The following is a 27,673-nucleotide window of genomic DNA, read 5'->3' as shown; positions in this document are numbered from 1 at the left end:
GCGCCGTTTAGTCAGACACACCCCGGGAATCTGTGACCTGCTTCCACACCGAGATCGAACAGGAACGTTTTGCAGTGGAAAAAGAGGAGACAAGCCTCAAACGTGGCTGAAACCTCACATGCTGTGCCACGCTGACGGCCTCCAGTCATTTAAAACTACAATACCCACACACCCCAGCTGGCCAGGCCTCGTGGTAGCCAGTGTTTGGAGAGGTAGAGCTCAACTCAAGCCCGGTCACCTTCCCTCTCGGTGCCCTCGGCTCCCGTTAAGCCGGCTCTCCTCGCTCCCTCCTTTGTCAAAATGAGCCAAATGTTTTCCTTTTGCCTCCTGCTGCTAAGCAACCTGGGAGATCCAGAATGGGTTTTGCAGAGTCAGCTGGTTGGGGCGCAGCAGCATCGTGCATTTCAGGGCCCTGGTCGAGTTGGCACTTTTTTCTCCCCTCCAAGTTTCTGATAATAAAAAAAAAATCCTCGGTACCATCTGTCACATCCTATCATTTCATAAGAGGAAGGACTGCCGGATCCATTTGGATGGAAATTGGAACACGGAGATTTATTCCAAGTGTCCAACATGGTGTGCATGAGGATTTGAATAGTGAAGCAGTTTCTCCCAAAAGACGGAACTGCATCAACATTTGCTCACAGACGTCCAGTGAAGCAGATTTCAGCCATTTGCATGTTTTAAATATAAAATTGTGACGGCAATTAATCACTGTTCATTTTTAATCAAATTAAGTAGAGAGCTGGAGTGGAAGGATGATGTGCTTTTAGTTTGTGTGACCTAGAAATGGCTTTACCAAGAGTGTAGTTCAGTGTCGCAAGAGAGGAACAAATGTTTAGAGACAGGAGAGTTGCTGACGTGATCTCCTCTGCAGTGTTGTTTGCTCAGACGGCTCAGAGACCGGGAGGTCAAATTCCAATCTGGGACACCACATCAGCGTTTGTGCAGCTTGTTATATACAAGATATACTTCTTAGACTGAATAAATAAATACTCCAACTTTAATTTGATGTTTTCTGGGTAAATAATCACACATCTCAAAAGGGGAGTATGATGCCAAGATAGGAAATCTTTTATTACAGAGAAAAAAAAACTTTTTCTTCCAAAATATAGAAATCTGTACAACTTCCGCACAATCAATTTACATGAACTGTACAAATTTACAGCAGTTCATCACAACATACCCAAGGAAAAGAAAAACTGAACACAATAAAGATGTACTGACATGAGATCACAAGATAGACAGCTTTTCTTCTTGGGTAAGCTCAGATTTTTTTTGTCTATTTTCTGGTTTTGTACGTAAATAGAAAAAAAAAAAGAGAGGAAATAACTGAATTAGGAAAAGAGAATCCAGAAAAAAAACAAAAAAAACAAAGGATACGTCTACACTTACAGATCATGGAAACTAATATTTTTTACCAAAACAACTTTGGTCCTTGACAACACTCCCATCACAAATGGCTTCACTTACGAAAAAAGCGTCATCCATGTTAAAAGATGAAATACAAAAAAGGAAAACACCTAAAAACACTTCAGGATAGCAATTATTGGCACTTCCCATGTGTAATGTTATGTACTCTACCATTTGTTGTACAGTTACAATACATTCTACAATATGCAAAACACCTTAAATGTGAAAGTGGCAATAATTCAACTAAATCGATGACGATATTGACGACAACAACAACAACAAAACTGCTGTTCCCTTCCTGCTTCATGTCTTAACATGCACGACTTTTCCATAAGGGTATTTATTGAATGTCCGAGGCCTGAGTTTGGCAATACATTCCAGGAGAGACTTCTCGCGTCTCAAAAAAATGTCACACAACTTCAACTTGACATATTTAGTGCATTTTATGTGCTATTTTACCTCTGACTACTCAAAGCACTCTGACGACGATTCTGTAACCTATGTGCGCACAAGCTGAACGGGTGCCATTGAAATTATATCACCGAGCACTTAAAACCCATTTTGGATGATGGTAGTACAGTTGGGAAGGTGTCGAAGGGGATTTGGGGTTTAACTTTGTGAAAAATGTTCCGCTCTAAAGAAAAGGTCGGTTAAAAGTAGGTTAGATCACCATTTTTTTAAAAAAGAGGATAAAGAGAAGGAGATGGGGATGGCAGGATGACAAAATCCACCAGTGTGACCATAAAATACATCTAGAGAGAAGTGAGACGAGATGATCATCCCCTGTCCGAAATATAGACCAATCTCAAAAACAACTTTGTCACCTGACATAAAAATGCTGTAATGGAGCGGGGTGATTTTAAAATTGGTGTTCACCATGGAAACCAAAGCTCTGGGCTCCTTTCCCAGTGGACTCCTCTCCATCTGGCCAACATGGAACCACTGCTTTTCACAGATTGCTGAAGGGAGTATCAGCAGAGAGCAGGGGGGGGGGGGTTAGGGGGTTGCAGTGCATCAAAGGCTATAGCTCTATTACCCATGATCCTCTCAGGCGTAGGGAGCTTAAACACCCATAGGTCTGACGATGAGCGGTGAACCAGCGTGCCGTGACAGATTTGGCCGGTGGTAACGGGCCGAGCGGCACCGATAGCCACCCCCGCGGCTGTTCGGCCCCGCCGTTAGAACCACTCCTCCTCAGAACCTGAAGCTAAGTCGGGATACGTCAGACAGCCATCACATCCTCACATATGTGTGTAAACAGTTGCTACTCAAACTCAGTAATCAAGTGCAGCACAATCCGCTGAGATGAAAACAGAAAACGGCCCGGTACCCTCAATTCTTCATCTTTGATCCAAGTTTCCTCGTCACTCACTAGCCCCCCTAGTGCAGCGTATGCTGGTTTTTATCCATCACTGTTGAGGGGAGGGTCGAGGGCTTCTGGTCAGGGTGGGGGATGCTGGATGCTCAATAAAGTCCAGAGAGGGGGCTGGAGGGATTTTAGCTGCCCTGGACAAAAAGTGTCCGGCCCTGGGCCCCCCCTCTCTCACGCCAGCTCCCCGGCCCTGCCCTCCTTACCCAGTTCCCCACAGTAATGGATGATGATATGTGTCACATTAAGTCTACCTGCGTCCACAGGGGGTCAGCTAGCAGCATGCTGGCTTTTGCCTGAACAGGAGGTCTGAGCTGAGGGGTGATATGTGGCACTTGAGGCACTCTAACCCCCCCCTGACACAAAGGGGTGAGGGGGGTGTAAATTTGAAGCTGCCGAAATGGAAAGAGGACGCCTCCAGTGAGAGGGTCCGGGCAGCGCAATGCACCAGGCTGGCTCACATAGGCCCGATGTTCTAGTTTAAACTAACAAATGGCTCACAATTCATGACAATGAGGTCCCCATAAGGCAATGCACACAAAAGGAAGTCTCTCCCTCGGAAATACCTAACGCAAATTAAAAGAGAAGGCTGACAAGGCCCGGTGTTGTTTTTAAAATTCAAGTCAAAATTAATCTCTGAACAGTCGGCGCTGCAGACCTCCTTTTGGCCAAAGTCTCACACAGTCATCACTTAGTCCAGACCTTTCAGACTAACACAAATCACCATCTGTGTGTGTTCGAGAGGAGGGGGGGGCAGCTTAGCTCTGCATCCTGCCAGAGCAAACAGTGCCATATGAACGGATGAGAGAATGTTTCTAACATACCACCAAAAATACTCTTCAACTAAAAAAAACCAACAGCTCTGAAATGTACACAAATACAGTGTTAAAAAAAAAAAGGTTTTTTTGAAATCCAGAGTTGCGAACTCCCGATTTAATAGACATCCAGTCTATCCCGGACATGGGAGCTACAGTATGAACAAACGGCTAAAAGTGAAGAGGGTGATAAAAGCGGCGTGAAAACACGACATTCGAATGGATGGAATGCAGGCGATTTTCTCTGTAAAAAGTACACATCCCACACAATCTCACGTCAAAGTGCATTCAATGTCAAATTCTAACTGGGCCACGTGACCGAAATTTGGGTTAAAAACAGCGCCCCCTTTATTTGCTACACTTTGAAATTTTGGTGATGCAGGAGATGACAATGTGGTCGGAAAAGATGGGGCAAATTTATTTAAAAACACAGGAACTTGATTGTGAATTTCAACAACATTCGTTAAATGGGGGGGAAGGGGGAGGAGACTGCGGCCCCCATGGCCCTCACCCGCCAGAAAGCTACAAATACACGGGGCCGATGGGAGGGCGACAGTGCAACAGGCCACCCTGGTATCCATAGGTAACAGGTGTCCCAACACATTCCACTTGCACATACATACAGGCAGAGAGACGGTTGAGATGAAGGTTTTCTGGAGCTTGGTGACGACGGCTGAAGGAGGAGCACAGACTGAGCGTCTCTTTCCAGCTACAAGATAAAGAAAACAAACTCCCTGTGGTCCAAAGGTTGTTTTTTTTTTGTGTAGAAAATAGAGATGCTCTTATTTGGGGCGTTTCTTTATCTCAAGCTCGGAAAGTGAGAAGATGCAGCCTGAACCCCAACTTCCTCCAAAACACACGAAAAAACAAATTGAAAAACCTCGGGATTTTGAAATTCGAGGGGGTCGTTCCTAGTAAAAACTCCTTCAATTTAGGTTTTGGTGTTTTGCAGTGGCGTGTTGAACATGTACCCATAGTAACCACAAGTAAGAAAAGTGCAAAGTCAATGACCGCCCCTTCTGAGATGGAGCCGATTACCATGTTGTTTACAGTCGAGGAGGAGGGGGGAGGGGAGGTGCCAGTCTCCGTGGGGGTTCCTGTTTTGGATGGTTGATTTTAGCTGCCCCAACAGTTCCATTTCCACAAAGCCTCTCCTGAAAAAACGGAGTGCCCAGCTGATCCAATGACACAACAGAAAAGATGACAATGGGGGGAGATAGGGTAAAAAATATCAAAACCTACAAGGTTTCCATCACCTGGACGATAGGCCACATCCTCTGCTTTTTTTTCTCTTTTTCTTTTCTCTTCTTTCACTATTTCATTTCATATTCTTAGCTTTAAAAAGGCTCACCCTGATCTGGTCAAGTGATCTGACCAGGCATGGCGTGACCCTGAAGATAAGTAGGCCGGGGTGACAATGCGCCTCTTTAACTGGACACAGTCATCATACTGTAGGCTTTGGAGGGACTGGTTCTGCCCAGCACCATCAGTTCCTCCTTGCAGCTGATGTGACTGTCCACCATCGGGCCCACCGACGCGTTGTTTCCTGAGGGGGAGTTGGCGGCCATGCTCATTGGGGCCATGCTCATGGGGCCGGGCACCGACTCGTACAGGACGCAGATGGAGCCATCCTCACCGATGCGGTAGGACACCTCGAAGGGGTCCACCCAGAGCGTGAGCTCAGTGGGCAGCAGCGTGTAGAGTTGCTGGATGGTCAGGCCGATGCGCTGGCCCGCCTGCCCCACCAAGGGATCCATCTTGTGGTTGATGCGGATGCAGCGGTAACCTGAACCCTTGCATGGCCTGTCTGGGAACCAGTGGTGCTTGTATTGCTCTGCACGGAAAAAGGAGAAGAGAGAAAGGGGAAAGCGAAAGTTTAGCTTTGGAGTGATAACCATCAGACTGACACGCAGTGCAGACAGGATCATGTAATATGCAACGATAAAAGGCCCAGAGAGTTAAGCACACACATTCCTAAGTGCAGTATGTGTCAGTTGTGGCTGTGCAGTAGAGACTAAAGGTCAAAACGAGTAGACAGACGGAACTTTGTGTTCAGATAACTCCATGTGACTCAATAAACATATTATGGCAGTAAAAGGATTTAGCCAAAATAGGAACATTATAAATCCATTTATTTGAAAGTGAAGTAGACACTTGTGTTATTATATTGTGTAATAGTTTAAACAGTTTATTTTAAGGCTCAGATTAAATTCACTGCCTGATGTTTGAGCTTGTACCTTTGGGTTGTTTCCAAATATTAAAGAAGATATTAATCTTGTGTGTTTTAGCCAGGAGGCAGTTTCTGTAGTCATATAACAAGAAAGATAGTAATAAAATGATTATAAATCATTGTAGTTACTATGTAAATATTTTCCTAATGTCCCCGTTTATGTTTTACAAAAGGCAGATATATCCTATAGCTCACTAAGGACCCGGGTGTACGTATGGACACTGCAGGACAGGGAGCCGTTGTGTGCAGAAGCAGAAGAAAGGAAAAACACCACCACCTGCTACAGGCCTGATAAGGAGCCATAAACAGGCGGCCAGCAGCTCCCTGGGCCTACGTGACAAAAAGAGGGGCCTGCTGGATTGCTCAATCCCCCCCCCCCCCCCCCGAGCCCGTCATCAGAAGAGGTCCCCCATGTCCGCCTGAACAAAAACACTGCAAGCGTCGAAGTCCTGGCCAGCCATCTGAAACACACGGCTCCGCCTCTTAAAGGGACCCGATCGGGTTTCCCCACCCCCCAACCCAGTGTCTTTGTTGTGTGGAAGTTTAGGAGGAGCAGTGAAACCAGTGATTCACCGTGATGCCACTCGCACTGCGCTTCAGGCATTTCCGTGGTTAAGATGCCGAGGAAAATTAAAGTGTTGACTGTCTGTTTTGGTCTTTACGAGGAAGTGAAATGTGTCTCATCCGTCCCTGCTGGCATTAAAACTTTCCAGTTTGGTTTTAAATCTTTTGTTCAAATTGACCCCCACAGTCCACAGTTCACCCAGAGAAGGCTCATCTATATTGAATTTCCTTTCACGGTGACTGCATTGTGGCTTATGAAAAACCGGGGTAAACGAAATAGGGAGCTCGGGGCCCGGAGGCCACCTGTATGCATCTGTGGGATAATAACCCTCACTCCTACACTGCCGAGCTAATGGAGGGGCTGGCACTCGTGAACGAGCACAAGGGCCTGGATGATCTTTCGGCCTCGGACCGAGCCACAAAGGCAGCTACCCCCACAAACCCCGGAGCAGCTGGGAAAGGATCAGCTCAGCCTATTCTTAAAAACGAGGGCACATGGGAGGATATGGGAAACTGGAAAGTAAGCAGACATGTGAGCTTAAGCTTTCAAGAAATGTTTTTTCTGTTTATCGTGGCTGACCTCGAACATTAGAAAGGCAGTAACGGGAGCAGTTTATGGCCGAGCCGCTGGATGGTTTCCATTTGAAGCCGTTTGCTCAGGGAGTCGTCAGATAACGCAGCAAATTGCCGTTAACTGCGGTTACGCAACTATCGCAGGTTTCAATCCGTTCACAGGGACTCATTTGAAAACCCCCCTTGGCTCAGCACAAACACGAGGAGCGAGGCCTTTCAACACACAGACACAATAGTGGGTGACTGTGATGTTTCCATGCACAAAGGGGCTCTGGCCTAGTTCAGCAACAACAAGCCTCGCACTCATTTCTGTTTTTAATGCAGTAATCTTGTTGTCAAAATTGGCTTTTGGGAGGAAAACCATTAATCATTTGTTAGATTATCATGAGCTTTCAATAAAAGATAGTTACTTAAAAGCTGAAAGATGAATAAAAGCTTATAATCCGAATAATATTGATTTAATTCATGTTAATATCCAGTAAATGTCGGACTGTTGAAGCCTGTTTCTGTGGATTTCCCCTCCATTTCCTCCCCGGCTGTGCTGCCTCCGTCTTTAATGTCCTCCTATAGGTGGAAAACATCCCCTCCCCCACAACCAGGCCTCCCAGCCAACTCCATTCTACTCCCAACTTTTGTCTGTTTACAAACACCAGTCACACCGAGCTCTTGCAGATATTCTTTGTTTGTTTCAATTCAAGTCTATTATATATACACCCACACCTATTTTTGAAACAATAATAAGCAGAACCCTGGATCCTTTAGCACAGGTAATTAATCCGTTTAACGATTTTTTTTACAATTATTATATACGGTTAGTTTGAGGATTCCTTTGTTCCTTCTACCTCGTAAAGAAAAGAAACCAGTGCCTTCATCTTAGAGAAATGTCTTTATTTCACTCCGAGACCTATTATACTACATATCTGCAGTTCTTTTATTCGGTCGATGGTTTTGCATGTTTACTTGTATTCATTTGACACTTTACTAACAAACTACGGTGTTTTTCTGCACGTAGGAGGCCCTTACGTAAGAAATGTAGGTCATCTGCTGTCGGAGATGTGTTTACAGCAGGGAAGGAGACACAACCCCCCCCCCTTAGCAACACTGTCCTCTGAAGTCCTCCATAACAACAAAACATCAATGTTTGAATCTTAAAAATGCGGGAATGAATACGGGTAGTAAACGTGGGAAAACAAAAATAAATGAGAAAATGGGATTTGATTCCCAGTCCGTGTTGTTATTGAACGGATGATGTCACATCTGAGCTTAAATTGTGATATAAATCCTAAAAAACAGCAGGATGTGACTTTGGATTGTGTAAAAAAAAAAATGCAAGTCAAATTGTGTATGAAAGAACAAAATGGTTGCGTCCTTCGTGTTGATAATAATTAATTAATCTGACATGTTCGTTATGGCCGTCGAACGCATTACGTAATTGAGCAGCTAACTCACTGGAGGCTGTTTTGCTCCTTTCTCTTATCGACCGAGGCGCACTTCCTTGTTCCCTTCTCCACCCGCACCCCCCTCTTCCTCCTCCTCCCCCCCACAAACACATACACATCTCAACCTTCCATCAATAATGTTTATTTTTTTTAAATGTATGATTCTGATGTTTTAATCGTCGACTGAGCGGCCGGAGTCGTCCTGTGTGTTTACGTTGTTTCTCCCCCTCCTGCGCAAACCGCGCTGCGCGGTGGCAGCGGATACGTGAAGAGCGAGAACAAAGAAACGCGCCTGCTGCCTCGTTCCTCAACACATCGACGCGTGGTTCTGTTTTAAACTAAAATAAAAAAAACCCTCACACTTAAAATGAAGGTGTGGACGACGTGATGGCGGCTGGGCGCTGGTTTCTCACCTGACAGGATGTCGTGTAGGCTTTGGTTGAACGTCTGGACCTGCCGGTCGTTTACGTGTCCTTTTACCCGCAGAAATCTCGACAGAAATCCCACGGCGGCGTTGATCTCTGGTTTCATGGTTCCCCGGGCACAAAGGGTATGCATTGAGAAAGGCTACGGCGACGTCCGTGCGCTTTTGTCGGTGGTTGTTGGGTGGTGGTGGTGGGGGGGGGGGGGGTTTGTGTGTGTTTTTCCACGCGTTCCCTCCGTCTCCTTCTTCGCTCCACTTCCGATCCGTCACTGACGCGCGGGGTCTCCGGGCATGTGTCGAGGTAGAGGCCGGGTTGTTCGGTCCGATCGCTCGGTTCAGTGCTGGGACGCAGCGCCTGGTGTTGTTGGTAAATACAGGGGTTGATGTGGGGGCGGGGGTCCCGTGTAGCCGCTGACGGACCCTCCCTTGTTTCACTGACCTCCACCACAGTGACGCTCCCGCAGCCGGGGAGCGGGCTTTTATACCGGGGGCCCCTCCCCCCTCCTCGCCCCGCCCCTCCTCGGTGACGACAGCAGCTGCTACAGCAACAGCGGCCGGCCAATCGGAGGCCGCGCCGCCGTCTGACGAGCCCCAATATGGGAGGAGTGCGGCGGTGACGTCAGCGCTCTGAAAATAAACCGGGGGCGCGCGCGCACACGCACACACGGCAGCGTGAAGCCGCGCTGCTGCCTTCAAGGGCCTGTCGGAAATACGAGCACCGGTAAAAGGGTTTTTTTGGTTGTTTTTTCTTTACTCGCCACAGGAAGTGAATTTTTTGAACAGGAGGAGAAGGTTCGCTACATCAATGTGTTGCTGTTTTCCCCCTCAATTTGTTATTTGATGCTACAAAAAGGAGGTTATCCCTCGAGATCGATTGATCGCATTGTATCACAGAGACCGTGCGACCAATTCCCCAACCGCTATTGCGCAGACTCTGGCTCCAAACAATGCAGTTTAATGGGAGGAGGTGGAAATCCATCGTCCATCTTTATATATGGTCCATGATAGGAAACGACAAACAAACAAAACCTGACATGACTTTTGAGGTTGTTTTTCCTCACTCTTGTTGAGGGTTAAAGGCAGCGGATGTCGCACCTTGAGACAAATTATGATTAGTGAATAAGGGCTATACAAAAGCATGTTTGATTGATTGATTGAATAAATGTTGAAGATGCTTGACTTGACACTAGCAGTTACAAATTTTATACAAAGAAAGCTCTGCTACTTTAGTAGTGGCAATTAATTTAATCCCAACACAATTACAGGAATTGAAAAAAAAAGTAGTGTACCATAGGCCTTTAGAGTTCTTTTTCTTTTAATCTAAAAATCAAATCTCTTTTTTGTGAGAAGCACGCCTCTTCTGGATCATCAGTATAGCGGTTTAACAAATATTCCCAGAGTCCAAACGAAACACACACATCAGATGTGGAACAAACTATCGGAAAATAGAATGATGCTAACTAACAAACAAATGATGAAAACCTAACTTCCTTTGTGGAGTTATTAATGTTTACATTCTCCACCAGCCATGGGACTGAAACATGAACACTGGTTGTTTGGTTCTTATCCATTTTATCATGCCACATTTTTTTCCCTCAAGTTTCACATGACAACATCTTAATTTGACTCAAACAGTTTGTAAACAGCGTTTTGTTCCAGCAGATTGTGCGATTGTTTAATGGTACTGAATGTTCAAAGTCATGATTTAATCACTGCTTATTTTCAGGTCAGGCCATGATGTATGTTTGTGTGCGTGTGTGTAAGACTGAATCAGGAAGTGACTTTTCTGTTCTGGCCCTTGTTCTTTCATTGTGTGTGTGTGTGTGTGTGTGTGTGTGTGTGTGTGTGTGTGTGTGTGTGTGTGTGTGTGTGTGTGTGTGTGTGTGTGTGTGTGTGTGTGAGCATGTCTGTACGTGTTTATCCACGTGTGAAACGGGAAGAGTCGATCTTGAGAAAAAAAAAGCATCTCTTATGTGACCTTGTTGAACACAGAGGAGGAGGCAACACGGTGCCAGGTTCCTTTTCAGGGGTCAGCCGCTGCGTGCTCGTTAAAATCAGTGGAAAAGTACAGACTGCTGTGCCTCCATTTGTTGCAGACACAGGCGTGATGACCCGCTGAGTGCTCCAATCATGATGCAATCATACAGACCAGCATCACACCGACGGGCTCAATCACTGACCTAAAGGTGCGGAAAAGTGGGCGGAAAATGAAAGACATGTACAGACGTGTTTCGTGTCATTAAACTGACATGAAGCTGTGTACTGTGAGTGTTGACCTCTTCACATAGAAGGCGTTTATTTGTCCAGTAAATGCTGCAGGAATGGTTTAGCTCGCACAGTGTGGTATTGTGAGGAACATTTATGAACTCACATCATTATAACGTTGTTGTGCGGTTGAACTTTTTGAATTCTAATCAAATACTGATAGGATTGGGATTTCTTTTCTCGAAAGTAGGTGTTTATTTCCAGCAAATATAAGGTTCAGTAGTTTTTGCGTAATCCTGCAGAGTAACAGACAAATAACGGCGAGTATAACAAGGGGTTCGCTGTACAAATTCAAGTTATTATATTGTTATTGTGAGGTTGTACATTTTCTAATTCTAATCTAATACTGATAGGATTGCGATTTTATTCTCTAGAGTAGGTGTTTATTTCTGGCAAGTTACAAATCTTTAGAACACTACGGCCCTTTATTTAGATTTATGGGTTCCACAGTTAATTAACATTCGGTGTCAGTTAGACTAATTTCCTGGTCATAAAAATAAAGGTCTCCTCTCATGGAAGAGGGCTCCACTCAGTCGACATTGCAAGTCCACACATGTGTAAACCCCCAGCTCCTCACAACTCACACTTTCGCCCACACTCACACACCTCCCCGGTATTTCGTAAGAAACAGGGGAGAGTTTCGATGTGTCACAGACGGCCAGGACATTTCTCCTTTTTCACAGATGTAAACGAACGCACAGCTGCACGGCACGGTTCCTGGTTCGATACAGTCGAGAATTTCATTTTCCACAAATCATGTCAGAGTGAGCTTCGCATGTAAGCTGTGATTTTTCACATCACTCCCACATTCCTGTTCTCGTCAGCTCACACTGTAGCTGTGGAATTACGTTCCTTTCAGCCAAAGTATTACTGACCCAGTGCAGAGTAATATCCAGACTTGTATGAAGCAACATGTGAAGTGATGGCTGGATCTGGGGTTTAAAAGACGCAGGTTATGTTTTAAAAGATGTGGGTTTATTAGCATTATTACCAGAAACGTGTTATTTCCTTTACATTTTGTTATTACAATTTATTGAAAGACACTGCCTCTCTCGGAGTTAAACAACACCAGTTGTGTTGCTGGATTTTTGGTCGTCAATAAGTTCTGAAAATTCTCTGCTCTCCTTCTAAATATTCCACATATAACATTGATATGTTTGCCACAGTTATGGTTTAGTTTCTATCATTATCCTGGTGCATTACTGCTCATTAGTAGCTTTGTGGTGATATAGCAGTAGTAAGTGTTTTAGTCCACAGGAGCCAGTTGGTCCCTTAAATGGCAATTAAGACAAACAAATGAGTTGTGGGTTCATCTGGGCAGCCAATGAGTGAGCAAGGAATGAGTGTTTCCAGCCAATGAAGGACCACAAGGCTGGAGCTGTAGTGTGTAACCAGCCGAGTAGTCAGTCATGTTTTTGTGCATAGTTAACGTACAAAGTAGTTTGAGTAGTGACACTGTCAAAAACTTTATTCCATCCTGAAACCAGGAAATGGAAACTTTCTTACAGCCGAGTCAACGTGTGTTCAGGGTTTGATACTTGAATGTAGAGACAAACCACTTTAACAGGTGACACCGGATGGAGGAAAACATCTGACTCCTGCGGGTGGTGTTCCACCTGGTCGTTCAGCAGCTGCAGCCGAGCAAGCAGGATATTTGCATGCAAGTACAACAGCGCACATCTGTACCACACACACACACACACACACACACACACACACACACACACACAACTGTGGAAAGGCAAATGGCTCATTACTGACAGTGTGTGTGGGGGTGTGTGGTTGAGTTTCAGCAGCTCTGCAGGGGAGATAAAAGTCACATATATAAAAAAGAAAGAGAAAGAAGGTGCAACATCAGAGGGAGCCAAGGTAATTAAACCTGGAAAATCCCCCAACCTTCCTGCTCCTTTTGATAAACTGAAAGTACAATAATATTGTGGACCTGACATTCACCCACAAGCTGCAGCACATGTCCTGCTCTCCTAGTTGTTTTTAATGCGAGGGCCACCAATGCTGGGTAAAATACGGCCCTGGCTGTTGCCAGACAAGGGTGGGGTATCCTGTCGTTATGTCGGGCCCTCAGTTAGACTAATGAATGGAGGCTTTTATCTCCAAACCACACGTGAACTACAGCAGAGGAAAGAATGTCAGGTCGGGAATGAAGAGAGAGACCTTGGCTGCTTGTGGGCAGAGTTTTCCAAACACATTTTTGGTGAACACACACATTGCGTATGTACATCCTGAGGGTAACACACACACACACCAGCAAAGACAGCAACATCTGCGGGTCACACAAAAGCCAAACCGACATGGGCCTGTATTCATCGAGACACGAGACAAAACAACGCCGCCCGACGTTTCCCAGTGAACACAAACATACACAGATCTGAGAAACCTTCTCTCAACGTTCTCAGATAATTATCTGTCTCTCGGGGCAGATCCTGCTTATCATCTGAGAGCAGAGTCAGTGAAATGTTCTTTTGTACAGTAGAAGAACTTGGAATTCTCACTTTCTGACCAACTTAAACATGGTCGTGTTCACTGTGTGGAAACATGAAACCTGGTTAAACCTAAAGTTTTTAGTTGTACAGGTAAAAACTGCAATTACTCAAGTATCTGAGCAGTTTCCAGGTGCTTGTACTTTCTTACCTCCACCAAGGAGTCTTCATCTGGGTTCATTTGTCGGTAAACAGGATTATACAAAATCTACAGAGCCGTTTTCAAGGAAAGTTTGTGGAGGGGTGGGTCATGACCCAAGGAATAATCCATTGGATTTTGGGGCAGATTTAGATAAATGGGCCGATCCAGGATTTGTTTCATCCCACTTTCTTTGTGTTAGGCTCGGGGGAGTTATGGGCTCTCCATAATACGTGTGCCATCAGATGAAGAGAATGAGAGCGTGAGACCAGACAAAAAAATCTAAACAAAACAAACTGCTTTCCGAACTCTCCTGAAATAGCCCAGAAACAAAACCATCGCTTTCACGGATAACAACCAACATGAACTCCGGAACACTAAGAAAACTTTGTTCCTTCTAAAGAGTTCGCATCATGAGTCCACCGCAGAAACACCCCGAGGTGAAACTGGTCCACTGAAGCCAACGGGGGAATCGACACTCTGAGGTCAATTTAGTCGAATCAATAAACGATCAATTGTGGAATTACTTCACACGGATATAGAAGAATAAAGAAAGAAAGATATCATGCTGTTTTGAGTAGTGAAGACAGTAAAGCGTACTTTCCAGGAGGAATAATTATTTCACATTTATCAAAAACTATAGCTACTAAGCAGATGTGAGTCATGTGAGTTTTCACACACTTAAAGTAATAAATAAACTATTCTCATTTTTTTTTAAACATTCCAGTGACCTCACTGGAACATGTGTCATGTTTATTCAGGGTCAGGGTCAGTGAGTACAGAGCAGTTGTCTGGTTTTGTGCTTATCACCAACTGTGTGGCCAAACTCAACACAAAAACACACAGAACAAACTAGAATGACAAACGACTGACTAGATGCAAATGCGGCTGCGTGATGTCACGGTGGGTGTGGCTCAGACGCAGTAATCACCTCTCTCCGAAAAACAAGTCGCAGCGACTCTCCACGCCCTCACCGCTTTGATCCATGGCCACCAGGAAGAGACTCATCTGAGGAAACCACACACTTTCCATGATGCTCTCTCTCTCTCTCTCTCTCTCTCTCTCCCCCCCTCTCTCTTATTTAAGCAGGAAACAGCTTCCATTACCCCCGGACTGCTGCTCCATGTGGCTCGGCCTTGACTCCCTCACCAAAAAACGTGCACACTGAACGCCTCACTCACTTTTTCCCTCTTCCATCCTTCACTTCCTGTACTATATGTTTTCCCTACTTCTGATTCGGCTTAACTCTGTGTATTTATTTAATTCATTCTGAGGTTTTAGGCCAGATGGAGGCTCTGGTTCGCAGCACTATAAAAAAACTTTAGTACGCAGATATCCCATTATTTTTATTCACACTCGTGGCTCTGTGGAACATCTTGATTTATTCATATCCTGTGCTCGACAAGACAAAATGCACATAAAGCAGCTCCGGGTCGGACGGATTAAACGTGTTCGTAGCTGCACATGTTGATGCAGAAATTATTCAGTACCGCTCACACTCGAAGCTCCCCAATGCCAAGTGACTCAGTTCCTCAGGATTCTCAAGCTGGAGAAAACAAGGGAGGAATCACACATTTCATGTCTATATATAGAATGTTTGAGTTGAAACAATATAAGCCTCATATAGGTGTGTGTGTTTGTGGCAGTGTCTATGCCACTGTGTGTATTTATAGCAGTGACATTTGAGAGTGCGGGGGGACCGGCCAAGAGCAGTTCTGAGCGTTCAGCCACTTCATGTGTCTGTAAATCACAGGTTCGGAAGTTACTGAAACTGAAGAGATTCACCGACACTGACACGTTTGTATTTTTGATCCACAAACTGATGTGCGACATTTTAAATATAGGCGACGGTGTGAATGTGTGTATGATGCGCGGCGTCAGGGCTTTTCTCACGGACTGGAATAAGAAGCCTGGGCTCCAGACGAGTGAGGCCATGATGTAAGATACACCGGCTTAGCTGCATATAACTTATTTGCTGATGACGTCCATCACCTTTTAAGGGCGTCCATCTTAAGCCATTGCATAATAGAAAAAAACCTCTGTTGGTTTCCCCCATTCTGTGAAACACTGACTTCTCCTAGAGTGCCGCCATGAGGGGGGGGGCACTAGTGGGTTTAAATTCTACTACCTGCTAAACGCTATCTTCTGCTGTGCTTCGCGTTTAAGAGCCAGTATGCTAACTTTATACCTGCCAATGATGTTTGCTTAACATGTAAGCTTAGCTTTACATATTTGTTAACGTCTTCTGAAAGCTAAAAGACGAAACAGACATAATAGAGCAATAACAGAGGAAATCATGCGGGGGGGGCAGTGTAGCCAATAGTTTTAGCAAGATGATCGTAAGACACAAGCTAGAAATTTCATCTTCTGGAGGAGAGACAACAGGCATCGCCATGTTTGTGGACAGTGACGGTAACACTGTTTGAAATGGACGTATGAAGCCTCAAGTCGTCTGTAGTCTGTGACTTCTGACAAATTATAGGAGCCTTTAAACGTACGTGACCACATTTAAAGGTTGTGTCGTTTCAGCAAATGTTGTTTGTCGTGTTCGCTCGAAGTCCACACGCCGACTGGTTGGAGTGTTTGTAGCATATTGCATGTAGCACGTTGCTGCTCTCGTGCAGTGACTTAGTGACTCTCCCTGGTGGAATGGCCAAGTTTCAAGCCCTGGGGCTGAGTCACTACACACACCCAAAGACACACACACACACACACACAGACACACAGCCTGAGCGGGCCACACAACACAGCGTCTGACTGCAGCACATTTGTGCAAGATATAAATATGTAACATTTTCGATGAATATTACATCCATGTTCCTCTCACTTTATCTGGGACAGTGTATTCACACATACTGAATGTTTCGGAGCCGTGTGAGGAACCAGACTGTGCGAGCTGCAGCTCGGCCCAGATTAATGCCATATTATATTATGCCCTAAGTGGGCATTTAATTCTGATTGGTTGAAGAGAGGCTGTTAATTTTAGTTTTGCTGAAATGGACACTTAGAGTGGAAGTGTTTAAATGCCATTTGGCAAATGACTGAGCAAACTTTTAGTATTACTCAAGTATATTATGATCATATTTTACGCTGACATGTTTTATCGTGGCTGAAGTTGGTTAGACTCCCTGAAGGCTCCAGGATCCAGGTTTTCCAATAACATCTGAAATGGGATAACAAAGCGTTAAAAGAAATAGTTTGACATTTTTACTTTCTCACAGAGGGTTACACTGTTAAAAAGAAGACAGATTCATCCTTCAGTGCATAACGCAGGGGAACAATAATACGGAGGCTCTGAATAGAGACACATAAAACACCTTTTTAACTCTTTAACACCTTGTAGTTTCCAAATAAAGAGAGACCACAGTCATAACGACAGATGGATGGTGTGAACGCACACAATGGACGATCCAGTCGAGACGCAGGAGCACACACCTGGTACAAGTCTTATTTACGCTGTAGCCACATTTTGATCCTAAACACAAAGTAAGATACTTCGGCTTGGTGACGCTTCAGCTCATTTTCATCGGCCAGATTATCCTCTGGTGTACAACGTTTCCATATTCATTTATCCCTGACTTGTTTACTCAGTACGTCTGTCTGTTGTCTGTCTGCTCTCAGGCAGTATAACTCACACTGTAACTGGAAAGTCCAATAAAAGGTGTGAGATAACCTTATCGTTCAGGTAGATAAGAAGGAACAGACACACACACAGACAGACACAGACACACACACATACACTGGCTGCTGTCAGTGGACTCTGTCTCACCATGAGGCAAATATTGTCAGTGTCCATCCACCGTCTCCCAGAGCTAAAAATGAGAGAGAGAGAGACATTGTGCAAGTGTGAGCTACACTCAGTGACCGTGTTGCTCCAACCCCCTAAACATGACTCACACTTTTAACAACCCCCAAACAGCTGTGGGATCAAATCCAGTCCGGGCGCGTGCACGCTGTCAATTCACTGCAATTCATGACACAAGCTGTAGTTTCACAGGACAAAAGTATCCGGTTAAAAAACAAACTCTCTGCTCTTCACGTCTGCTGAGGTATGAGAGAGGCCCAACATGCGATGGGGGCCTTGTCGTGATACCAGGAAGTGAGATCACCTCATCGTGACTCACATGGTTTGTTGGATTATCCGTGAAGTATGTGCGCTGCTGTCATCATGAAGGTCCATTTTGTCCATTATGATAGAGGCATGTGGACACTAGTAGGACGTATTAGTCATGCATCCAGGACACGTGGTAGGTGGATGTGGTCGACCCCCTTTTTATTTTAGTAAAAATGTTTCTGCTGCTAGACCTTTATTATTTTTTAAATAAATATCTACATTTTGTAACTTTTTCTCTTCTTAAAACTTGATTAAATGGTCATAAAATGTATTTAATTCTGCACATGATATAAACATTGACAAAATGAGCGTTGCATCGGTTCTTTAAGATGGTGAATAATGATATTATGTCTCTAACGGAGACTGTTCAGAATGATGGACGACGTGACAGCCCCCCCCCCCCAACAGTGAAGCCAAAATGTTGGTGGTTTTATTCCTCTGTATCATAGAGCATCACTGTTCAGTGAGCCACGGTGTTGAGCACTGGCTAATAAATTACCAGAACGAACACGACCGCTGCTTGAGTTTATTTTTGAGCCGTCAATGTGAATTAAGTTGTCCTCAACAAATTCACGGCTGCGTATTAAATAGTTGCTAAAACCTGAAGTGTTTTAAGAAGAGAAGAGAATACACGTATATACTCGTCACCCCTTTTTAAAGATAAACCTTCTCAGTAAGGGAGCGGGACAGAAAGACTTGACAGATGGATTCAGTGTGTTTTGATCTTTTCATGGAAATCAAATGTCAGCTTCATTTTTAACTAAACATGCAATTAAAGAAGTAACAATAACCTTGTATGGGGTTTCTCTGCTACGTAAAAATACACCGTATTTATAGTGTCTTATTTTGGTGATAAATATATCAAACCATATTACCATATGAAAGGTAAGGCTATTTCTGGTTGAGTCAGTGTCAGGAGACAAGTGAGGACATGTTGAAGAACTGCCAGAGTTTAACGTGTGTGTGTGTGTGTGTGTGTGTGTGTGTGTGTGTGTGTGTGTGTGTGTGTGTGTGTGTGTGTGTGTGTGTTGTGGGCGGTGAACGAGAATAAAGCCAATCTGCTCAGATTTCACTTTCACCCTCTTCCGTCTCAGACTCTGACACGGAAGAGAGAAAAATCTAATATTTCTGTTATTTTTGGACCTGGTTTTGAGTTCTATGTGTATTGTGTCGTGTGTGTGAAGGGTTTGAGTGTTCAAGGGTTCATGCTGTGTCATTGCGAGTTTACAGGATGCCATGAGGTGTCATGTCAGGACATGTTGGGCTGAATGTGCATGTGTGTGTGTGTGTGTCTGTGTGTGTGTGGTCCAGGTATTACTTATGTTGTGGGGACCTTAATCTGTTTACAAACTCACATGTACGTATGAGTATAGTTTACTCAAGTTTCGGCTTAGGTTTAAGTTAAGGCTAAGTTTAAGTTAAGGCTAGGTTTAGTTAAAGATTAGGTTGGGGTTAAAGTTATGTTTATGTTAAGGCAAGGTAAAGATTAGGTCTAGGTTTCGCAAGTAGTTACTATGGTTAAGGTTAGAGTAAGTGTGTGTGTGTGTGTGTGTGTGTGTGTGTGTGTGTGTGTGTGTGTGTGTGTGTTTTCTCTGCAAAGGAGGCGTTCATGGCTTCTTAAGTTGCTTCAACCTGTCTAATTTCTCTGGGCTTGTAAAGCAAAGATTGTAAAACATCACAGACGAGACCCAAACCGTGACGACTGGATCCAAACCCGACATGTTCAAGCAAAACAGGCCACTGTGATGTCAGGTTAAAGAGCTCAACACATAGAGACACAGCAGGGGGGGGGGGGGGGTACATTTTCTGTGTCAAACCGCAGCTTAACATCAGAAAGCTTTAAAAAAAATAGTGTTTTGTGCAGAGGAAACATACAGTGGGTTTTAAATGTCTTCAAAGGGAGAACATGTGGTGGCAGTTGCCATGGCGACGTCCATAGATCCTGCTCCCTTCCTCCGATCAAAACAACACCAACAATGTGTTTGCTCATTTCAATACTCAGAGACTTAACTTAAATCCTTACAAACAGAAAACAGAGCTGTAATATACTCATGAATTTAAAAAAAGACCAAAAAATATACCAGTTTTCTTAAGAGGAAAAAGCAACAACTGAGTCTTCCACATGATGCTGCTGAGACTATAGACTGTATATAAAGATGGACAAATCATTTTGATCACCCCCTGGTGGCTGGCTGCAGTACAAGTCATAGCCTCTACCTCCTCATGTTGGTGGATGGGATATGAACTAAACAAAAAATTCAAAATAAACTTCTCTCAAAGATGTTTTTTTGTTAGTTCTTATCACACTGATCAAACGTTAGTGTGATAAGACCTAACGATTGGTCGAACATGTGTATCAGTGGGACCTCGCTATCGTGGCTCCATCCCTCCATCGCTAGTACAAAGACTCTGTGTCCACATGACGTCAGTGGCGGAAGATTGCAGTGTTCGTATCTGGGATATTTTGGCTTCATTTCTGGATAGTGGGAGGAAGTGGAGACAAGTCGTCCATCTTTATTTACAGGCTATGATTTAAACAAAAAACAAAGGGGAAATCTCCCGATTGACAACTAAAGACGTCCTTGTTGACGACATCCTCTGTAACACGGCTCCACCCCAGACGCATTCCACCTCCTCTTTGACACCATTTTGAAACCCAACAAAAATGAACAAAAAGGGTGCAGATGTGTGTCTTTGTGCGCTGAAGAAAGGAAAAGACGACAAAACCAAAGCCGTTCATCCTGTATTCAGGCCATATGGCCACCCAGCCTCTCAGGACTGCGACAAAGACAACTAATCTCCGGTTGTCAGCTCAGCCCCATATAGGAGCTATAGAATATGACAGGTATTGCCCCCTCCGCCGTCATCCCGGAGGACGGCAGGAAGTTGTGAGGGACCACACTGATCCAGGCTCAAGCTCTGACAGTCCCTGCCTCCCGCCTCTGCCTCTGAAGTAATTAATGGAGTGGCAGTGGTGAGCAGCACTCAGGAAATTGGCGCTGTGCAGTGCTGTCGGTGTCTTCAGGTGGCGGAGGCAGAGGGGACGGCGGCTGCGAGGTAGAAAATAGAGTAAATAGGAGGAAGATCGAGAAACAAAATCGAGACACAATCTAGATTGAGAGGAAGGGGAAGGAAACGTCAGTCGAGATTAGAGCGGAAATGAACGTGCGGAGGAGGACGACGTGTGAATGTTACACAATCTCTCCCCCCCCCCCCATTCATTTGTACATTAACAGGAGTATGAGAGTGATGTCACGTCCCGGAGAAAGCTTCGGGCGCGTTTCCAAGCTCCCATCAATTTGTTCTTTGACGACAAGGGTGAGGTGAAGATGGTGAGAAGGGCCCGATCTCATTTCAGAATGAGTGAGAGAACTGCGCAGAGGGAAATTGATACTGTGACAGGATGACAGACAGCCAGCGAGGCAAAGGGAGCTGGTATTTAACTGTGATAAAACCTGTTGTGAAAACATGCAGTGAAATAGCGGCCATAACCACTGCACTCTGCTATTATACTCTTACATTATTACCCTGTAACTCCTCTGAAGTTTAACAAGTAAAAGGAATAACTCTGTTTACTGTCTCACCAAAACTATGATTTACACAGATATCAGCAGTTCCAAAACTATTTAAGTCTCCAAATCTCATACAGGAGGAGCTGTGTGCTGTAACTGTGTCAAACAACAGTATTTCCATTTACCAAGTATTTGTTAAAATACGCTGCTGCAGGGATGGTGTATTTTGATTTGGTGAGTATAAATACAATGAGGCTGTGTTTGCCGTGTCTGATGTGATGACGTAGGTCTGACGGGTTTTGCTGCCTCCAAATGAAAAACATTGTGGATCGGAAAGTCACAAAACGTCCTCTCAGTTTTAACATATTTAATAGACTCTCTTAAAGGAGACATATTCTTCTCATCTCTAGGTTGACACAATCAGAAAACACATCGCTTTCCTCATATTGTCCTTTGAAGCAGCTCCTCTTTTACCTCCTGTCTCTTTAAGGCCCCCTTAAAGCGCCTGCTCTGGGTTCGGACGTCTTCCACCTTCCTCTGGCCGCTGCCCGGCCCGTAGCTCGACCAAGAGAGCGACGACTTTGATGGGCCAAACCCAATACAGAGCAGCAAGTGCAAGTCATCACATTTCTTCAGATTGACTTTTATTTCTGTTCTCGAGGGCCTGAGGTGTGTGTTCATCTGAAATTAGATTCCTGGCTGCAATTTGTACAGCCTTCAGCGTTGGTTCCACTTAGCTGGAAGGTGACAGAGGAAGTTAATTGGCTTCTTTACTCGCGACGGCAAGGCTCTTGATCAAGCATTGACGTGCAGCGCACCCTGGGAGCCAGGACATGTTCGCACTTTGTTATTATTTGCTGATGTTGTCCGAACAGGCCAAAACTCGGCTATTGTTTTTTTGAGGCCAATCATCAGATAAGACACACAACAGGAGAGATGCAGGGAAATCTATTTAGTTTATTCCTTTTTAATAGGGTTTAATCAGTCAGCGGGCAAAAGGTACGATTAAATGTCAGGCTTACTTGGAGATTACAAACTCTAAGGAGCAAATGAACTGTGACAAGATGAGCAGGGAATGAGATGTGGAAGGTGATACGCTCATCGGTGCCACGGAAAAAACAACAACTCCGACGATGTTCGTGGCCTGCTGCCCAAATTCTAACGGAGGGGAACAGTGCGGGTTAAGGCGAAGTCAACAGGAAGGAAAACAAGCCCGAGAGCATTGACGGCTGAGAAAGTGAGCACAGTGAGTACTTCACAGAGAGAACAGAGCAGATAAGGACGCGCTGGTATCAGTGTCTGATGAGCAGCAGATAACACAAGTGACAGCGGAGTTATAAATAAAAGAGAACGCGGGGCAGGTTGGCACAGAGTGTCATGTACATGTAGTGCCCGGCAGCCGGGGTCGTGCCACTCTGCTCCTAACACAGCTGCTGTCCCACCTGCACTTGTTTGTATTTCTGCCGACACGTGAGTCGTTTTCATTCGATGAGAACCTTTGACCTGGTGGAGAAACAATGTCAGCACAGATACAACTCAGGGAGAGAGTTGGCATGAGGATACGGTTGTTGTCTTTTATGATTTTATGTGCTTACCTGTCTGCACCATAGACTGTAAATAAAGATGGACGACATGACAGCTCCCCTTAGGCGTCTTGATCTATGATAACGTATGAATAATTATTTAATATTTAGATCGATTTAATTCTCTAGGAGCTCAGTGTCCACGAGAAATGTATTTAACAAGCTTGACCTTTTAGTTCGGTCCATGTCCCATTCACCAACGTGGAGGAGTTTATAAACTATACCACAGCCAGACACTTCAATATTGGGGTGTAGTCATGTCGCCCACCTTTATATACAGTCCATTAAAACACACAACAGCATGTAGCTGGGTTTTGACCCTAAGGGCTACCGTAGTTTATGCCTGCAGTTTATTGTACCCTCATATAGATAGACTGTTAACACTTACATCAGATGGGATTTAAATCTGAAAAATGTCCCCTTCCTACGCATTCTCCATCCTTTTAACACCCTCCGCTGTGTGACGCACACCACAAGTGTGAGTTGCATGGAAGGTGACACCTTGAATACTCACGTCTCTCCTGCTAAACAATAATCTGAGGGCCAGATTACCTCGCTAACCACACACTTGCTTTGTGCGTGCGTCTAAGCACTGTAATACATGAGCGTGCGAGTGGCTGGCTGCAGTTTAGAGGCTTATCGAGCGGGTTTTGTTTTTTTGTTCATTGGTCGTTGGAGTTGCTGACGGAAAAAAAACGTGGACTGGTTAATAATATATAAAACCTCGCACAACTGGATTCGTCAGCTAGCATTGAGCACGCACACGCATTTACATTTACAGCAAAAGTACAGTGTGAGCACACCTGCGACACAACCTCAGTCTAGACGAAATCTGTCATCGCCCCAAAAGAACAGGGTTCCTTGTTGCTGCATCGAGCCGGAGCGGAACCCTCTGTATTTACGAGGGAATTCTCGACCACGTGCTATTAAGTAAAAGCAGGAACATGTTAGTGGAACGTAAAATGGCCCCCCTCTCATGACAAAGCCGCTCTTTGAAGATTAGCGCACTGTTTGCTGCTTGACTTGGATTTGGTTTCACTGAAACAAAAAGACCTTAATAAGAGAGTGTGCTGGTCGAGTGTGAAGGTGCGTGTGTTGCATGGTTTAGAACATGTGTCACAAAGTGGCTGATTGTGGTGAAAGAAGAGGAGAGAGCTGGTTTTAATTGGTGAAGGCAGAGGAATTCCAGCGCTTCGACTCTTCTCTCTCATACTCATATTCTCTCTCTGTGTGAAATTAACTGTTCAAATATTCTTTGCTCAGGCAAACACTGACCCTCTCTGTGGAGAGATAGTTTCAAATCTGACTTCATTTATATGCCAGGCTAAATTAGACTATAAACTGCTTAATGAATCCTCCAAGGCTATAGAAGGAAATGCCTTCAATACAAATTGTAAGTTCACTATATAATAGGTACGAAAAAACAAGATCGCAAATATATGTATCAAAGCTTTATGCCGTGTACTCCTGACCCCTGTGGATTTATTAGTTGCTATAAAATAATAGATAATAAAATTATCCCAGCGATCGTGTGGTCGGTGATTAACTTGGAACATCTTGTCATCTGATTGCAATCAATGTTTAAATGAGCATGGGACCGTCCCAAAGAGCCAAAAGTCCAACAGTTCAAAACAATTAAGCTCTACTGGGATGATTAGATAAAGAAAATGATAGAAATCTTCTTTCGCCTTAAAGGACATCTTATGTTAGCGAACACATAATGAAGATTATATAACAAGATCAAAGCTAGTATCTAACATTACTTACATCATGTTTCTCCGTAGGACAGACTTGAAATGGTCAGGTGGGTCTAGGAAAAGGTATCTGGATGGTATAATAAAAGGATCATGATATTACCTGTGCACACATCACCACACACCGAGCACTAAACCCTTCATTAGCAGCGGCCTATTCAACAGCCGGGGCCTGCCGAGGAAATCCAACCATACGGGGCAGGAGGCGAGAGAAACGACAGCATGTGTTTGTAAAAGATAAAGCTCAGCTTTGTAGTGCTGCTGCCTTCGGGGAACGCTGCAGTTTGCACACGCCATCAAAGAGAGGGCCGTCGCCAAAGTGGTCACATTAACAATGGAACAAATGCATTTTTTATTTTCTTCGTGGATATTTGAAAGCTGTTGTGTGTTGTGTTTTTTTTTTTTAAACCGTGACCGAGGAGTTAAACGTGACAGTGAATTTCAGGCCCTGTACTGTATCGCTCACTGGCCTCAAGCTAATTCTTCTTTTATTTTGATGGCATCTATGAAGCTCTTCCCAAGTCGGAGACAGAGGCGCAGTCACAGGCCGATGAGTGCCACGGGGGTCGGTCCTGCCCACAGCTATCGCCATGGAGACAGGCCCTTTGAAGAATGTCCCTGCGTCACCTTCAAGTGACTGCGTTTTCCTTTTGTTCTTGGTAATTAAAATGGATTATCAGGGTTTTTTCTTTTTTTCGCCCCTCGCAAAGCTTTTACACATACACTTTCCTCCTCCTCCTCCTCCTCCTCCTCCTCCTCATGTTTAGGGCTTTGATTGGAACAATTAAAGTGGAGGACAGAGAGAGAGGGTGAGACACAGAGACATGAAACTAATCACAAATTGATTGTAAAAGCAGAGAGTCGTAATCCATGATGCTCCCTCAACCTTTAAACAACAAGCAGGATGGAGAGATTAAAAACACAGTGTCCCACGATCAATACAAATAAAGTGTCGAACCCAAGGTACTAGTTTGCAGCATGAAGATACGAGAAGTAGCCAGTTATTTAATAATAATATTTATATAGACAGTCAGGTTTAAGGTATTATCTTAAGTCAGTATGAAAAGGGAAAACACTAGTGCTACACATGCAAATGACAGAATTCTGATATTGGGTGGAGGCATCACTTTGAAATTATCGCTATTTTGAAAAGTTGATTTACTGCCATTTCTGGTCATGTACAGTGAAATACGTACATCTTTAGGGGTTAATATAAAGTAATGATAAATATAATGCAGAGCCACATTGGACTTCACAAAACCCTGTAATAGAAGAAGTCCTGAAGGTCCAACTCACCGATGAATTCTGATTCAGTGGTCATGAGTGACAGAATGTTTACTCCTGCAAAGACCAGACAAGGACCACTCTCCCTCACGTTTGCCGACAGGAGCAGTCAGATTTAATAACCATGCAACATTTTCGAAATCTTGTTTACTCCAATACTGGCAATAAAAAGGGCCTGATAATAATTCCTAAGGCCAAGGACCCTCTTGGCTCCGCGGCCCATGGGCACGTGCCCAATGCGGCAATCTGTCCCTGGACAAGCTTGGACTCCTCAGACCTCCAGCTTCTGCAAATCCCTGCAACACATTCTGGGTGAGAAAGCAAACAAGCAGACGACCCCCCCCCAAACTGTCAAAACAATGGAGCATTGCAGGGATTAGCAACTGTAAAGTGAATTTCAACTTGTTTTCCCGACAATACTGTAGTGTTGCAGCTGAACACTGGCCTGGGGGGGGTCCTGGTCCCTTTAAAAGCTGAAACTCACACTTAGCATGACAAGATGACCCGGTGATTAGAGACATTGTCCCACGACTTAATGATCTAACTTCTCATCCCTGCAACAAGCGATCTGTCCTGTCAAAGCGTCCTTCAGCATTAGACGGAGCCCCCATTAATAAGAGCATTAGCTAAACGGCCCGAGAGGCGGCACAGGAGCTATCAGAGAGTTGTAGGCTGGGGGGCAACCTTGATGTATAATTTCAGCGGCTCTGCAAAGGACTCCAGTGACAGTGATGGATAACCCGAGGAGAGGAGGAAGAGGAGGAGAGACGGATGGACGGACAGAGAGAGGGGAAGAGAAGAAGAGTTTGAGGCAGATGTGAAGAGCAGAGCAGACATCAAGAGGAGGACTGAGAAGGAGGACACAAAGGGAAAGAAGAAATTAGCTTGAAGCGGAGTAAGTGGAATCCAAGCAGCCGAGTCTCATCTCTCGTTTCTTTTTCTTTTTTCTTTGGATGGGGATTACATAGGGAACAGTGCCAGCGAGACAGAGAGAGGTAGAGAGAGGCAGCGGGAGAATGGGGCAACCGAAGGAAAGAGAGGGGGCGCTGACCTACTTTGAATGGGAATTCTAATTCTGCATCTGAAAAAGAGGCGGAAATGAAAAGAGGAACGAGATGATGGAGGCTTCTTGCTCTCAGAGGCTCCTGCAGCAAATTCGAACCAGGCGGCGAATCGGCCACAGAGGACTGGGCTCTCGCTGGTTTCACTGCAGCTCTCTGGAGAAACCATCTGACTCCATCGGATTTCCAGCGACCGCCGCTCCGAACGGCGCCAATCAATCTTTCCTCATAATTCGCCTGCATTAGGCTTTAATGGAAGCAACTTTTACAAAGCCCATTCGTCTTGTGTCACGGGGTGTGCGATGCCCTCCATCAATTGTGTGTCCCCCCCCTCTATACCCCATACTCAGAACCTGAATTCCTAATCCATTTATAATTAAATGCCATATATTTGAAAGGACAGGAGATTAATAAACAGAGAGGTGAGGAACGGCGGCCAGAGAAACAAATATTGACCAGGAGAATGTGAAGGGACGTATAGGAAAAGCTGCAGGGACCGAGAGGGGGGGATTGTGTGTCTTTGTTATATTTGATAGATATGACAGAGAGATAAATGGTCAGAGCATTTTAATCTCATGGTCCGGCATGAGGGAACACACACACACACACACACACACACACACACACACACCCACACAC

At 44.7% G+C, this 27,673-nt stretch overlaps 1 protein-coding gene and 2 long non-coding RNA genes across 3 annotated transcripts; 1 reads left to right on the top strand and 2 right to left on the bottom strand.

The window, feature by feature from the left end:
- Window positions 1-1,048: 1,048 nt before the first annotated feature.
- btg1 (B-cell translocation gene 1, anti-proliferative) lies at window positions 1,049-9,288 on the bottom strand. The gene is made up of 2 exons (XM_034578650.1): window positions 8,814-9,288; window positions 1,049-5,428 (listed from the first exon to the last, which is right to left on the bottom strand). The coding sequence occupies exons 1-2, from the start codon at window positions 8,956-8,958 to the stop codon at window positions 5,022-5,024; spliced, it is 552 nt and encodes a 183-aa protein (XP_034434541.1). The 5' UTR covers window positions 8,959-9,288; the 3' UTR covers window positions 1,049-5,021.
- LOC117757463 lies at window positions 1,049-18,832 on the bottom strand. The gene is made up of 2 exons (XR_004613122.1): window positions 18,798-18,832; window positions 1,049-3,506 (listed from the first exon to the last, which is right to left on the bottom strand). It is a non-coding gene; the product is annotated as an uncharacterized LOC117757463 (long non-coding RNA).
- Window positions 3,374-26,753, top strand: LOC117757462. Its single transcript, XR_004613121.1, has 3 exons — window positions 3,374-3,514; window positions 15,354-15,365; window positions 26,719-26,753. It is a non-coding gene; the product is annotated as an uncharacterized LOC117757462 (long non-coding RNA).
- Window positions 26,754-27,673: the final 920 nt, after the last annotated feature.

The sequence above is a fragment of the Hippoglossus hippoglossus genome, chromosome 23 (genome assembly GCF_009819705.1).
Source record: "Hippoglossus hippoglossus isolate fHipHip1 chromosome 23, fHipHip1.pri, whole genome shotgun sequence".
In the NCBI taxonomy this organism is placed as follows: domain Eukaryota; kingdom Metazoa; phylum Chordata; class Actinopteri; order Pleuronectiformes; family Pleuronectidae; genus Hippoglossus; species Hippoglossus hippoglossus.
The sequence above is the reverse complement of the archived record's forward strand: the minus strand, read 5'-3'. Positions and strand labels throughout refer to the sequence as shown.